The sequence below is a fragment of the Lygodium microphyllum genome, chromosome 23, assembly GCF_053477565.2.
Source record: "Lygodium microphyllum isolate KBCC chromosome 23, Lygodium_microphyllum_v1.1.10, whole genome shotgun sequence".
Lineage (NCBI taxonomy): Eukaryota > Viridiplantae > Streptophyta > Polypodiopsida > Schizaeales > Lygodiaceae > Lygodium > Lygodium microphyllum.
Window position 1 is genome coordinate 134,596,394 of NC_141157.1, and position 12,982 is coordinate 134,609,375.

General features: G+C 39.1%; 1 protein-coding gene across 1 annotated transcript; it reads left to right on the forward strand.

The window, feature by feature from the left end:
- The first annotated feature begins 588 nt into the window (after positions 1–588).
- LOC148016777 (pentatricopeptide repeat-containing protein At2g39620-like) lies at positions 589–4,874 on the forward strand. The gene has a single exon (XM_087663994.1). The coding sequence runs from the start codon at positions 924–926 to the stop codon at positions 3,156–3,158; it is 2,235 nt and encodes a 744-aa protein (XP_087520120.1). The 5' UTR covers positions 589–923; the 3' UTR covers positions 3,159–4,874.
- The last annotated feature ends 8,108 nt before the right edge of the window (positions 4,875–12,982 follow it).

Here is a 12,982-nt window from a genome sequence, read left to right on the forward strand (position 1 = left end):
TGATACTCCATAGGGTATGCTATACACCTTGATTGAAATAGACTCATGTGGGGGGGAGGGGGGCAAGAGAGAGAGAGTGTGTGTATGTATGAGTTTGCATGATAAATCAAGCTCCATGTTTTACAACATCATGTTCAATGATTGGCTCACCCCTACCTACACCCAAACACCCAAATACCTACACCTACATGGCTCTAGCACTAGCGCTATTGATTGCAATGTTTGCAAAAGAAAGGTATTTGAGGACTAAATGATACTTTTGTCTTTTCCTTTTTGTTGGTCTTATGTGCAGACACTTCAAAACTAAATTTGAACGTTTTACCAGTCCTCTCGCAAACATACTGTGGTGTTGTGAGAAAATAGTAAGAGTGGGTAATGTGTTATTTATATATTGCAAGAAGTAAGTTTAAGGTTGAGTTTATATGTATATATGATCAAATATTTTATAAAATTCAATTTTTAAAATAAAATTTAAAAATATTAATCTTTTTAAATTTTAGTTTTTTGAAAATTTGCAATTCATTTTACGTTCAACCTTGGTTGAGAGAGAAGGGCGGAAAAGCAATTGCAATGCAGGCGCTCTCAACTTGTCTCAAGCGCAGCTTCTAGCGCCGATTTTCTATAAAAGCCGAAATCCTTCGCAGACACCCTCGCCCCCGACACTGGGTTAACCTCTTCGTAGCGATGGCCGCTCTTAATGCCGAATGACAGAAGTTGCAGTCTAGAGAACGTTGTGGTTGCACATCCTTCCGTCAAGACGCACATTTGCTGCAAGCATGGTAAGCAAGAATGATTCCGAGGCAGGCATTTTGTTCCTCTCTCTGATCTTGACTGCCACTGCATCATCAACGGCATCCATACACCCTGCTCTGTACCCAAGCGTTGTCAGAGGAAGGAGAAGGAAGAGGAAAAGCTAGGTTTCCATGGAAACTCAGGTATGCCCCAGCGGACCTCAGGCACTTGTAGCCTTGCTGAAGGCTTGTGCCAGACAGAAAGATCTAAATAGAGGCAGCAAACTGCATTCTGATATTGCCAAATCAGGGCTGCTTAAAAAACATCTCTTTCTCGGGAGTGCCTTAGTGACTATGTACGCTAAGTGCGGTTCCCTTGAGAAAGCACAACAAGTGTTTGAGGAGCTGCCAATCCGGGACCTTATATCGTGGAGTGCCCTAATGGCAGGATATACGCAACATGGGCAAAGTGAACAAGCACTCAAGTGTTTTGATCATATGCAGCATGAGGGTCTCTCTCCAGATGCGATCACCTATATTTGTATTCTGAAAGCCTGTGGCAGCATTGGAGCTGCAGAAAAGGGTAAAGAAATCCATTCCAATGTCGTCAGAGCGGGGCTGCTGGAAAAGGACTATGTTGTTGGCACTGCATTGGTAGACATGTATGCCAAATGTGGCCTGCTTTTAGAAGCACAAGAAGTGTTCAGTGAGCTTCCAGTTCAGGATGTGGTTTTGTGGAATGTACTTATGGCAGGATACACCCAACAGAAACAGGTTGATCAGACACTGGAATGTTTCAACTTGATGCGACTGAAGGGTGTTTCTCCAGACTCAGTTACTTATATTTGCATCTTAAAGGCATGTGGCAGTATGGGAGCTGCAGACAAGGGCAAACAAATACATGCGGACATTGTTAGAGAGGGTTTTCTGGAAAAAGATATTGTTGTTGGCAATGCGTTGATAGACATGTACATCAAGTGTGGCCTGCTTGCTATAGCACAAGTAGTGTTTGATAAGCTTCCAGTACATGATGTGATATCATGGAGTATACTCATTTCAGGATACACACAATGTGGGCACGGTGATAAAGCACTGACTTGTTTTGAACAGATGCAATGCAAGGGACACTCTCCAAATACGGTCACCTATATTTGTGCTCTGAAAGCCTGTGGCAGCATAGGGGCTGCAATCAAGGGGGAAGCAATACATGCTGAGATTGAGAGAGCAGGGTTGCTGAAAAAGGACACTGTTGTTGGCAATACTTTGTTAGATATGTATGCGAAGTGTGGCATTCTTTCAAAAGCTCAAGCAGTGTTCGATGAGCTTCCAGTTAAGAGTGTGGTCTCTTGGAATGCACTCATGGCAGGGTATGTTCATCATGGGTATGGTGAGCAAGCACTCAATTGTTATGAGCACATGAAACTCATGGGTTTCTTTCCAGTTGCAGCGACCTATGTTTGCATATTGAAAGCTTGTGGCATGGTAGGAGATATATGCATGGGAAAAGATTTACATGCTGAAATTGTTAGAAGAAGGTCCTTAAATGAGGATCTTGTTGTTGGCACTGCATTGGTAGATATGTATGCCAAATGTGGGCTGCTTGCAAAAGCACAAGAAGTGTTTGACGAGCTCTCAGCTCAAGATGTTGTGGTATGGAGTGCATTAATAGCTGGATATACTCAACAGGGGCATGGTGAGCAAGCACTAAAGTGTTTCGAACAAATGCAATGCAAGGGAATCTTTCCAAATGCGGTGACATATGCTTGCATCTTGAAAGCCTGTGGCAGCATAGGTGCTACTGAAAAGGGCAAAGAAGTACATGCTGACATTGTCAGAGAGGGATTACTGGCAAACAATATGCTTCTTGGCACTGCTTTGGTGGATATGTATTCTAAATGTGGCTTGATGGCAAAAGCCCAAGAGGTATTTGATGAGCTTCAGACTTCGAACATTGCCTCATGGAATGCTCTAATGGCAGGATATACCCTGCATGGAAAGGTGGGACATGTTTTTCTATTATTCAATAATATGATACAAGAAGGTATAATGCCAGAGATGGTCACGTTCACTATTGTGCTGAATGCATGCAGTCACAGTGGTCTAGTGGATAATGGTACAATGTACTTTGAGGCCATGAGAACAAGGTATGAGGTGATCCCAACTTTAGAGCACCACACCGGCATGTTTGATCTTTTTGCACGTGCTGGGCTGATGGACATGGCAGTTGCAGTGATTAAGCACATGCCATTCTCTGCTAACCTTAGGCTGTGGCTAATGGTGTTAGGTGCTTGCCAAAAGTGGGCAAATGTGAAGCTTGGCCAATTTGCCTTTGAACATGTAGTGCAGTTGAGTGAAAAGGAGGCTTTAGCTTATGTCTGTATGAGTAACATCTATGCTGCTGCTGAAAGACAATGTGGACAAGGTTGAAGCTATTAGAATTACAAACCAAGTACGGAAGTCATCTCACTGGTGGTGGAATGGAGAAAGTGCCCTGTGAAAGCATGCAACTGTACTGTTTGAGGGATCCTGATGGTTCTTCATTGTGATACATCAAGTTAAAAGTGAAAGTTCATGTTCATGTGGCAGAAAGGAGGGTTGGTTGTTCAACTAAGAGGAGAGTTAGAGTACGTGCAAGTTCTGAAATCGTGTCTTTTAACACGTGCATAATGGCTTGCTGTGATGAGGTGAGGCCATTTGCTCTTATGCTGACTGTCTCTCTCTGTCCACCCATCACAAACACCCACACCCCACCCCCAAAAAAAATCTGTCTACAGTCTATGCTCCAGATCCTGCGGCTTCTGAAACTGCAGGAAACTTTCACCTTGCCTCATCAGTGTCTTTGAACATGGCTGTGATGTCCAAAGGAGACAGATATGTAGGCGAACAACCTTCACAAGGAAATTGCCCTGACCTGTGACGTTGTGGACATCAAGGATAAATATGCCAATAAAGTGACATCCTCCAATAGAAAACACACACCACCCCGATTTAGTGAACACATTATTTGCAAGTTAATGCGAGTCTAAACAATTGAACCATGTAAATTTATGTAGACCTTGGATCTCATGAGACCTTAAGACAATGCATCCTTGAGTGTCACTTTATTCCCCCTCAATTGTCACTACAAAAACTCTTCATATACAACTAGGTCTTCATATAAAAATATAAAAATACCTTATTTTTTAATGAGTATGATATGATATTTAGTTCAACTAAAATTGGAAAATAAAGATCCTGTGGGGAACTGTTAGATGTAACTCTATTGGCCCCTTTAGCCTACCCCATGGATACCAAGTTTCTAAGCTAGTTGGGTGATTCAGGACAATTTCAGATTATGCCACTAAAATGATCGCAAGTTCTTAATCATGAGATGTTGCAGTCGAAGGATGTCATGGATATCTGATTTCATAAGTTTGAGCATGGCTGAACATGCCTAGTTTAATAGCTCTGAGCTCTTTGCAAGTTTACATTGCATGGCAATAAAGGAGAAATACTAGAAGTTGGCAAAAGGGCTAATGCTTGCCTGCTGAGTTTAGTACAAGATTGAGGACTGAGGCTGTGGACTAATGTAAGTGATTGGACCAATTGGGAATAGTGGAAAATTCTTGTGCTCTTACCAACTAAATACAATAAACAAGATTATTAGAAAGTGGGGATGCTCCTCAACGGAGGTGGAGGGTAACCAAGAAAGTTATTCAGATGGAAGGCCTTACCACTTAATGAAGAAACTCTTGGAGCACTCAATGCATAAGACCTTATCTCATTTGCAGCCACCTTCTCTCCTACGATAGTATGAGACCTTTGTCCATGGGGGGCAATTCCTCCATAACATCCACTTGATCATCCACATGAGTTGAGAGACATGAAATACATTACCAATCCTTGATGTGGGGGTAGTTGAAGGTGGTGCACCACCTCATCTATCCTAATGAGGATGAAATAGGGCTTATAGTAGCTTTGTCTTAACTTATTATTAGAGCCCTCTTCAAGTGGCATATTTGGACTTTGGTACTTGTTTTTAATCAGCATATGACTTTATGGCATCTTGAGCCTTCATATTGCTTTTACATTGTTGCAATAAGGCCTCTATTTTCAACAACTCTTCTCTTGCTTGAGGGTTCACATTTTCTTGAAAGAGCACAAAAGGGACATGGACTTTATAATTATACAAGGCCTCAAATGGTGTAGTCCCAATGCTTGAATGAGTGGTGTCATTGTAATGAAATTTAGCTTAGTGTAACCAATGGTCCCATGCTTCCATGTTCCCTATGTGTTATGATAGTAACAATAGAGGTATGCTATCCCAAAGGGGATGACTAGAGTGGTTAGCACTTGGACTCCCAATTATAAGGTTGTAGGTTTAATGTCATGTTGGGTGCATTAGTTGGTTGGACACTTGTATTCACATGGTATGTTGGTGTGATCCTTGGCTTTGGTCTAGTCGTTTGGTTTTTTAGGTAGGGTCATTATGGTTGGTAACTAAACAGGCTTAGGTCCCACTTTCTTGGCTTTTATTTTCTTCTTTGGCAGCATCTTATTGGGATCAGTTTTTCCATCAACAGTTTTTGGAGGACTGACTTCCACATCAGTGTTACGGTCTTGCGTTCCCTTATCATCCTATTTAGGATTTGTCTCTACAGGTTTTACATTATCCCTATTGCTTTCTTTAACCTTCTATCCTCTTGTAATTGCTTGTAAATTGGAAGCCTTAGTGGTATTGACATGCACAACTTTGATAAGGTTGACACCATTGCCACTAGGCAGCTCTTCTATGATAGCTTTTTCTCTTTGCAATATTTGCTTTGGTCTCTCATCATGTTGAAGGTTATTTCCTTGTGCTTGATGATTAATTGGACTTGGATGCTTATTCCCTTGTTGAAGAGAATTGATCTTACTCCAATAAATGTGTAATCAAGCTCTAATGTTATAGTTGGCTTTCAAGTTATCCTATTTGTGCATAGGAAAATGCCATAGTGACTCGTCCACTCTGGACTATATTTAGAGGGATGCACCCCCCTTACAGGTGTTCGAGGGGATGTGTCTTTATCTCAAAGATGGAGGTATGCTTAACTCATTGATTTATCCTTTCCATTTGATCATTGGTTTGTGGATGTTAGGCCGTAGAACGTGTGAGCTTAATGCATATGGAGTTGAATGAACTCTACTAGAATGTGCCCATGAATTTGGGGTCTCTTATCACACCTGATGATATGTGGCAACACATGCAACTTGAAAACCCCCTCCATAAACTACTTGGCTAACTCACTAGTTGAGCACTTGACTTGTGTGGGAATGACATGAGCTAACTTTGTGTTTATTTGTCTATCATTGCATATATGGATGTCTAGCCACATGTTACAATGAATAAGCCAATGATTTAAATCCATCATATTATGGGTCAATTTACTTTTTGGGACTGGTAATGGCTAAAGTAGTCCAGAGGGTTTAAGAGGGCTCTATCATAAATCTGTAGGATAGCAATCCATTGTTTTTGCTTAGATGAGAGATTGGGCTTAGAAAAGTGTCTGAGTACCGTAGAAGTACTTGAGTACGTCAGTCTTGAGTACCGTAGAAGTACTTGAGTATGTCAGTCTTGACCTTAAATTACGTTTCATGAATCTAGTGATATCACTGTTTGATCAAATGAAGGATTATTAACATCTTTTGCTCAAACATATAAATTGTATCTCTTTCTCATCTAGTATGCTTGTCTCAAATACATTCACCCATGCTCTTGAGAAAGGATTGCACCAATTCCTTTTTCCAAGCATGATGAAGACAAACAATAATTGGCTTGGCTTAATGAAGCCCCTTTCCAATAATTCCTCCGCTTGCTTAGTCACTCCTTCTCTTTCCATGTGTGAGACCTATAAGAAAGTTTGTTGAGGGGCTAATAATTTGCTCAAGTTCTATGGGATGATCTACTATTCGCTTATGAGGCAAGGTAGTGGGCTATCCCAAAATGTCATTGGGTTCAAGCTTTATGGGATAATCTACCTCTCCCTTGAGGCAATGAAGTGGACTTCTAAATACATGATTATATTCCTAGTCCTCTTTGGCATTAGCAAGCTACTCAATATTTTTGGATTTTAGAGTTGATTGAATATTAAAAGAATGTGAGAGTGCATAGTGGAAAGGAAAGTAAACGCAAAGTGAGAGAGACACACATGATTGCTAACAAAGAAATCAAGATGGATGAAAGATGTGAGTCCTCGCTCATAATGGCATGTGGATTAGAGGTATGAAGAGCTTAAGCAAGAGTGTGAGGTGGTATAAGAGAAATAATTGCACAATGATGAGAGACCAAAAGGAATTTGTTAATTAATAGAGTGCCACCTTTTATAGACAAAAACAACAATGTAAAGATCTCATAGAAAGAGCCAAGGCCAACAATCAACATCTTTCCAAACTAGATCCACTTTTCATCTAACATGTTGACGGTACATTCCACTCAAAGGAGGCTCCCTATTCGACTACTTTAGATAGGTCATGCTCTTACTTATATCTTGTGTTCATTACCACTATTTTAGACAACAAATAAAACATAATATTTCCAACATCCTCCAATGGTCAAAACATGCGCAAATGGAGTTAGAGATGTGCTCATGCCACTAATTCCTACCATGGGTCTAGGAAGATTTCCAACGTCCTCCTTCAAACTAGTCCCATTACTAAGACATGGACCCAATAGTCTTACCCCTTGACTAATAGAAATCGCCAATCCACTAGTCATCAATCTACTAATTATAAATAATGGATGGCTTTGTGCCATAGAATAAGACTCCAAGCATGCCTTATTTGTCCTACCCATTACAATTTGGCCATTGTTGAAATAATGTTTTTTTCTAATCATTAGAATGTGGAGGGATTTGTGAATACTAAAAAGCTTAAATCTCCCATTCATAATCAAGATCAACAATGGCAACATCATTTTATTGAGATGGCCAACACCTTCAATTGATTGTTCTTCTTTAATCTTCACAACCCAACCACACGTTGAGGTTGAGATTCTATTGTAGTAGTCCAAGCAAAGGTAGGGATGATTATGCTCAACAGAAAGAACTTCATAAGGTTTTTTCAAAAATAGTATTTTGATAAAATATCTAGTACAAGCCAACCAATGTGATGGTAGAAATGTTCATCTTGATGGAGATCTCCCAAACTTTGTCTCGAGAGTGATTAATTATCCAAGTGAAAGGCATGTAAAGAGACTCCCAACAAGAATGAGAATCCCAATACTTGTAATGCCCAAACAAGTATCCACACTAATGACTAATGGGGAGATTTACTTTTGAGTTATGTTGATGTCCTTATGATTGACACATTTGAAGCACATGTTTTGCAAAGGCTCTTGCTTATGTGGTGGAAAGAGAGGGAGAGAGTAAGAGTATGTGAGGGATCTTAGGGAGAAGCTATTCTCATTCTCATGTTTTTATTCTTCTACTTCTCTATTTCTCTATCCATTGAGCTTGGATGGATCAACATGGAGGCTATGGAGTGAAGGTGCTTTTGAAGGAGTCACACTTGGATTGTGGAGCTATCAGTAGGCTTTCGAGTCCTAACTACAAGGTGGAGGTAAGTCAATAAGCTCACTACATCCATCTCATTGGTTACACTTTTCTGCTTTCAGGGTTGGAAAATTAAAGGATTTGTAATGAAGGGGACCTAACAAGACCTAAGAGAGAGAAAGAGAGTGATGAGGAGAGAGAAAGATAGAAAGAGAAAAAAAAGAGGAAGGAAGCCATGGAAGTTGTAAAGGTGAAAGGAGAGTTTCTTGATTTTTGCATGTTGTGACTGATCTAACCCTCTTATACCTTAAATACCATCAGGGCGGCTGATACTTCCCCCTTATTTTCATGTATATCTATTTCTCCCTTATTTTTCCACATATCCCACTCATTACAATCCATCCCCCCTGAAAAGAAGTTTTTGTCCTAAAAAACATTGGTGGACTATTTACAATAGCTAAATATAGGGGAATTAGAGTACCACTCTATTTAAGTGGTTACAGAAATAAAAAAATCACTAATAGATACCAAGTAATGGATAGAACTAGAAGAGAAAAACCAAATAGGTCATATGGACATCCATTCGATATGACAAAACTAAGAACTAGACCACTATAGCTCCAAGAAAAGACACCTCCAAACAATAGGTAACTTCCTATCTACTACAACCTCGCTGTAGTAAAATTGAGATATCTTTTGATGGGCATTTTCAAAGCAAGTGTGCCCAGAGTCAAAAGAAAGATAATTGGATATACATTTAGACCATGTAGGTGTTGTTCCTTTGTAATCAAAGCAGAATTGAAATTGAGCCAATATAGTAAGCTGCCTACAATAGAACAAGAGATAAACATACTAGTTTTCAGCCAAATAAGCTCTGAAAGATAAAAATTAAACCCAATTATGGATGTTGGCCACATGAAGGTGCAAAGCCTGTCCATAATCTCTTGGATCAAAACATATACCATCATGATAATGATTAAGAGGAGGAAAACTATCATACAACTCATAATCTTGAACACCTAGGTCAAATGGATAGGAAGAAAGATCGCCATAATCATAACAATAAGCATATCCATCATCCCTCAGATTATAGCCATCATGAAGCTCATGTATATCCTCATTATCAGCATACCAACCATAAAAATTATTATCCAAGTCTTCATAACCATAATCATATGTATCCCACTCATCTTCTAGCAAGTGTAGACTCGGATTGAGTGTGACTTGATGCATTTCATCAACTAATCCATCATAAGCATGATCAAAAACTTTAGATGCTTCATTTTGAGTGTGCTCATATTCTTCCTCAAATGGTTCATAAGGCTGATCACTTACCAAGTGATCTTTGTATACATTCTCTTCTACTAGACGATCCTCTTGCTAAACATCTTGGTCTTCATATGGTTAGTCTTGATGATATGCATCTTGTTCATTAGCCTCTTCATGCTCTTCCTCTTGCCAATGATAAAACCCATTATCCACTTCAGCATCATCATTACCTTGAAGAATTAAAGAATTCAACACTGCATTTGGTTCATTCCCATTGATATGCTAGCCGAGATCTATGGAATAATCCTCTTCATCATGGCTTTGCACGAAGTATACTTGTTGTCGATGGTTTAATTTTGCAGATTTAGACATAAGACTAGCATCAAAATGTTCCAAAGAAGTAACCACATCTAGCAAAGTAGGCATGCATTATCCTCAAAGCAATTGCACCAAATAGCAATCAATGCAAGCATTTTCTCTTTCCATGGAGACTGCTTTAGCAAAAGATTTATAGCCAACTCTACACAATTGCGAAGATCCTTATGGTAGACACAAAGACGAATCAAGATGAAGGTAGCATATTCCTCAATCTTGGTAGAATATTTCCCAAGGAGTTTGATGAGTGAAAGCATACCAACATCCAAGATTTCCCATGCTAACTGTCCTTCCAAAGCGCATGATTGCCTCCTAAACCAATGGGGGTGTACAAACCACCTAATCCATTGATTATCATCAATCTCAACAAAGAGAGTGGAAAGAAATACCAATACATATTCTAACTAATAGTGAGATGACTGATTAAGCAATGATACCAACCAATGTAATACATCCTTGCCTTGAAGAGACTGTAGAAGAGTAGCACCAATACTATAAAAATACTTCATTAAAGTCCACAAACCAACTTGAAACTCTAGTTTTTCCATGGTCACTAATCCCAACAACATCTGTTTAGCTTCAGCATTACATGTACATCCTTGTAAGACAATGTTATAATAGAGATTGATAAGAGCCTGCATTACACCTTACTGAACCAATTGAGAAGTGTGTGGTTGCAACTAATGGATAAGTACTTCCAAACTCACATCTATCACTTCCAATGTCATTTGAGAGTCATCGTAAGTCATGAAATCGTGTGCCAAAGTACCCATAATTTCTACCAAAAGGAATATCCATCCTATTAGAACCAGCATCTCTAACTCGATCCGTAATACTATGTTTCCCTACATGTGGAAGGTGCAGTCCTGTAATAGCTATAGGTACTAAATTAGCCATAATTTCTACCAAAAGGAATATCCATCCTATTAGAACCGGCATCTCTAACTCGATCCGTAATACTCTGTTTCCCTACATGTGGAAGGTGCAGTCCTGTAATACCTATAGGTACTAAATTAGCCATAAGTTTTGTGATAGAAAGCTTCGATTGACAAAATTTTTGATTAAATAAAAGATAACACTTTCCTCTTCAAAAGGAGCACTTAACAATAAATTTTGGAGCAAGTCAGAAAAAGATATGATAGCCCAAATTTGATTGACTAAAACTGTCCACAACCTATCCTATTTGAATAAGCCTGTAGGAGGTCTATAAATTCACTTTTTACCTTGTTGAGCCTTGTATAATCACAAATAGAACTGAGGGCACTCTGTAGGATATCGACATAAATTTATGATCAATGAGAAGTAATCAAAGTCCCAGACCACCCCTTTAATGGTTGCAATGAAGGAGTAATGCCCTGCAATCATTGTATGAGTTGAATCACTACCAAGATGAATCAACTAATGCCAACATGAACATCATCTTATCACCATTGTTACCAGCAATAGCAAGACATTGCTATCGACATATCAAAATAAGCATTTAAGTGGCTAACACAAGATCCCATGCTACCACAAACATGTCATCAGCATAATCCATGTACCAAACAATGCTCCAACATCCAAAAGCTCAAAAAGAGTAATGCTTTTCAACTTGTTGCCATCAAAAGCCCCAAAATGTTGCTTCTAAATTGAAGCCCATAGCTCCATATTCTTCAATATTATCAATTTTGGAGAGCCTTGTTGTAGATAGAATACTTACTATTAGAGAAGCAAACCCCCCTAATTTGAAGCAAATTTGGGTGAAAGATCAGTGGTTCCTGATGTTCATACTTGATTATAGAATATTGAAGCTCAAGAAATATAGTACTTAGTCAAATCTTGACTTGAATGAATAGGATGAGGGATATAAATGATCCTTAGAGACATTTAAGATGGACAAGAACTTTGAATCATTGAAATTGAAGAAATGTCTCAATGCTAGCCAAAATCCATCATAGCTAGGACATGTAACATTAGAAATGGCCCTTAATGCTCCAAATGTTGTAGGAGAGAAGAGTATTTGATGTTGGTCTATTTTATTTAGCAAGAGAAACTCAATATGGCTTCAATGTAAGAAGAATAGTCTTCAATCTTCAGAATATAAGTTCCAATGTACTATCCCTCTTGATAGGATGAATGTAAAGCTCAAGTCCTTGACAAAATCTAAAGTAGACTATGGCTGCCCTGGTTATTTGAGCAAAGAGATTCACTGATGCTCCAATGGTAGAAGAATAACCTTCAATATGGCTATAAGGATCTTTGCATAACGTTGTTTGAAGCTATTGATAATTGCCTCTTCAACTCTAGAAGTAACCAACAGAGGTGGCTCCTTCAAACAAGTTATGAAAATAGCACAAAATGTGTTGATTTCCTAGCAACCCACATGGCTTCAAAATGGAGCATATTGGTGCTCATTAGCTTTCATTTGACTCAAGAATCCCATTCAAGTGTCCATTGGTAGGATAGAAGTTAGTAGTGCATGATAGAAGCCTTCCCCTTCATGGATATGGTGGAAGAAAGCTTAAAGAGAAAAAAGGGAAAAGCTCTTTTGTTGAAGATAGTAAGAACTTAGCCTTTCCTAAAGTCTATAACCCTATTTTACCTCAGGGCACCTCCAAAAATGGCAAAAATTTGACCATGACTTGCTATCTTTAAGTGCATGTCTCTAACTTGTCCAAGGGTCCATTTAAAACTCCAAGAAAGGATACCATCTCTAGTACTCCTTGAAACCTGTGGTCTTTCAATGTTGTACCTATCTTGATGTAACTATGTACTTGAGCAACTAGGGTTCCTAAAACTGAAGAGAAACTAAAACTAAAGGGAGGAGAGAGAGAAGAAGGATCAAGGACTGGTTCTCTGATACCAATTGTAATGAAGGGAACCTAACAAGACCTAAGAGAGAGAGAAGAGAGTGTAAAAGAGAGACAAAGAGAGTGGCAAGGAGAGAGAAATACTAGAAGAAGGGAGAGAAAGACATAAATAGAGAAAGAAGAGGAAGGAAGCTATGGAAGCTATGAAGGTGAAAAGAGAGTTTCTTGATTTTTGCACGCTAACTGAGGTAACCCTGTTACACCTTAAATACCATTAGGGTGATTGGTATTTCCCCCTTCTTTTCCCATA

Excerpts from the sequence above, each read along its gene's own strand:
- LOC148016777 (XM_087663994.1), top strand. The coding sequence starts at position 924 with ATGGAAACTCAGGTATGCCCCAGCGGACCTCAGGCACTTGTAGCCTTG.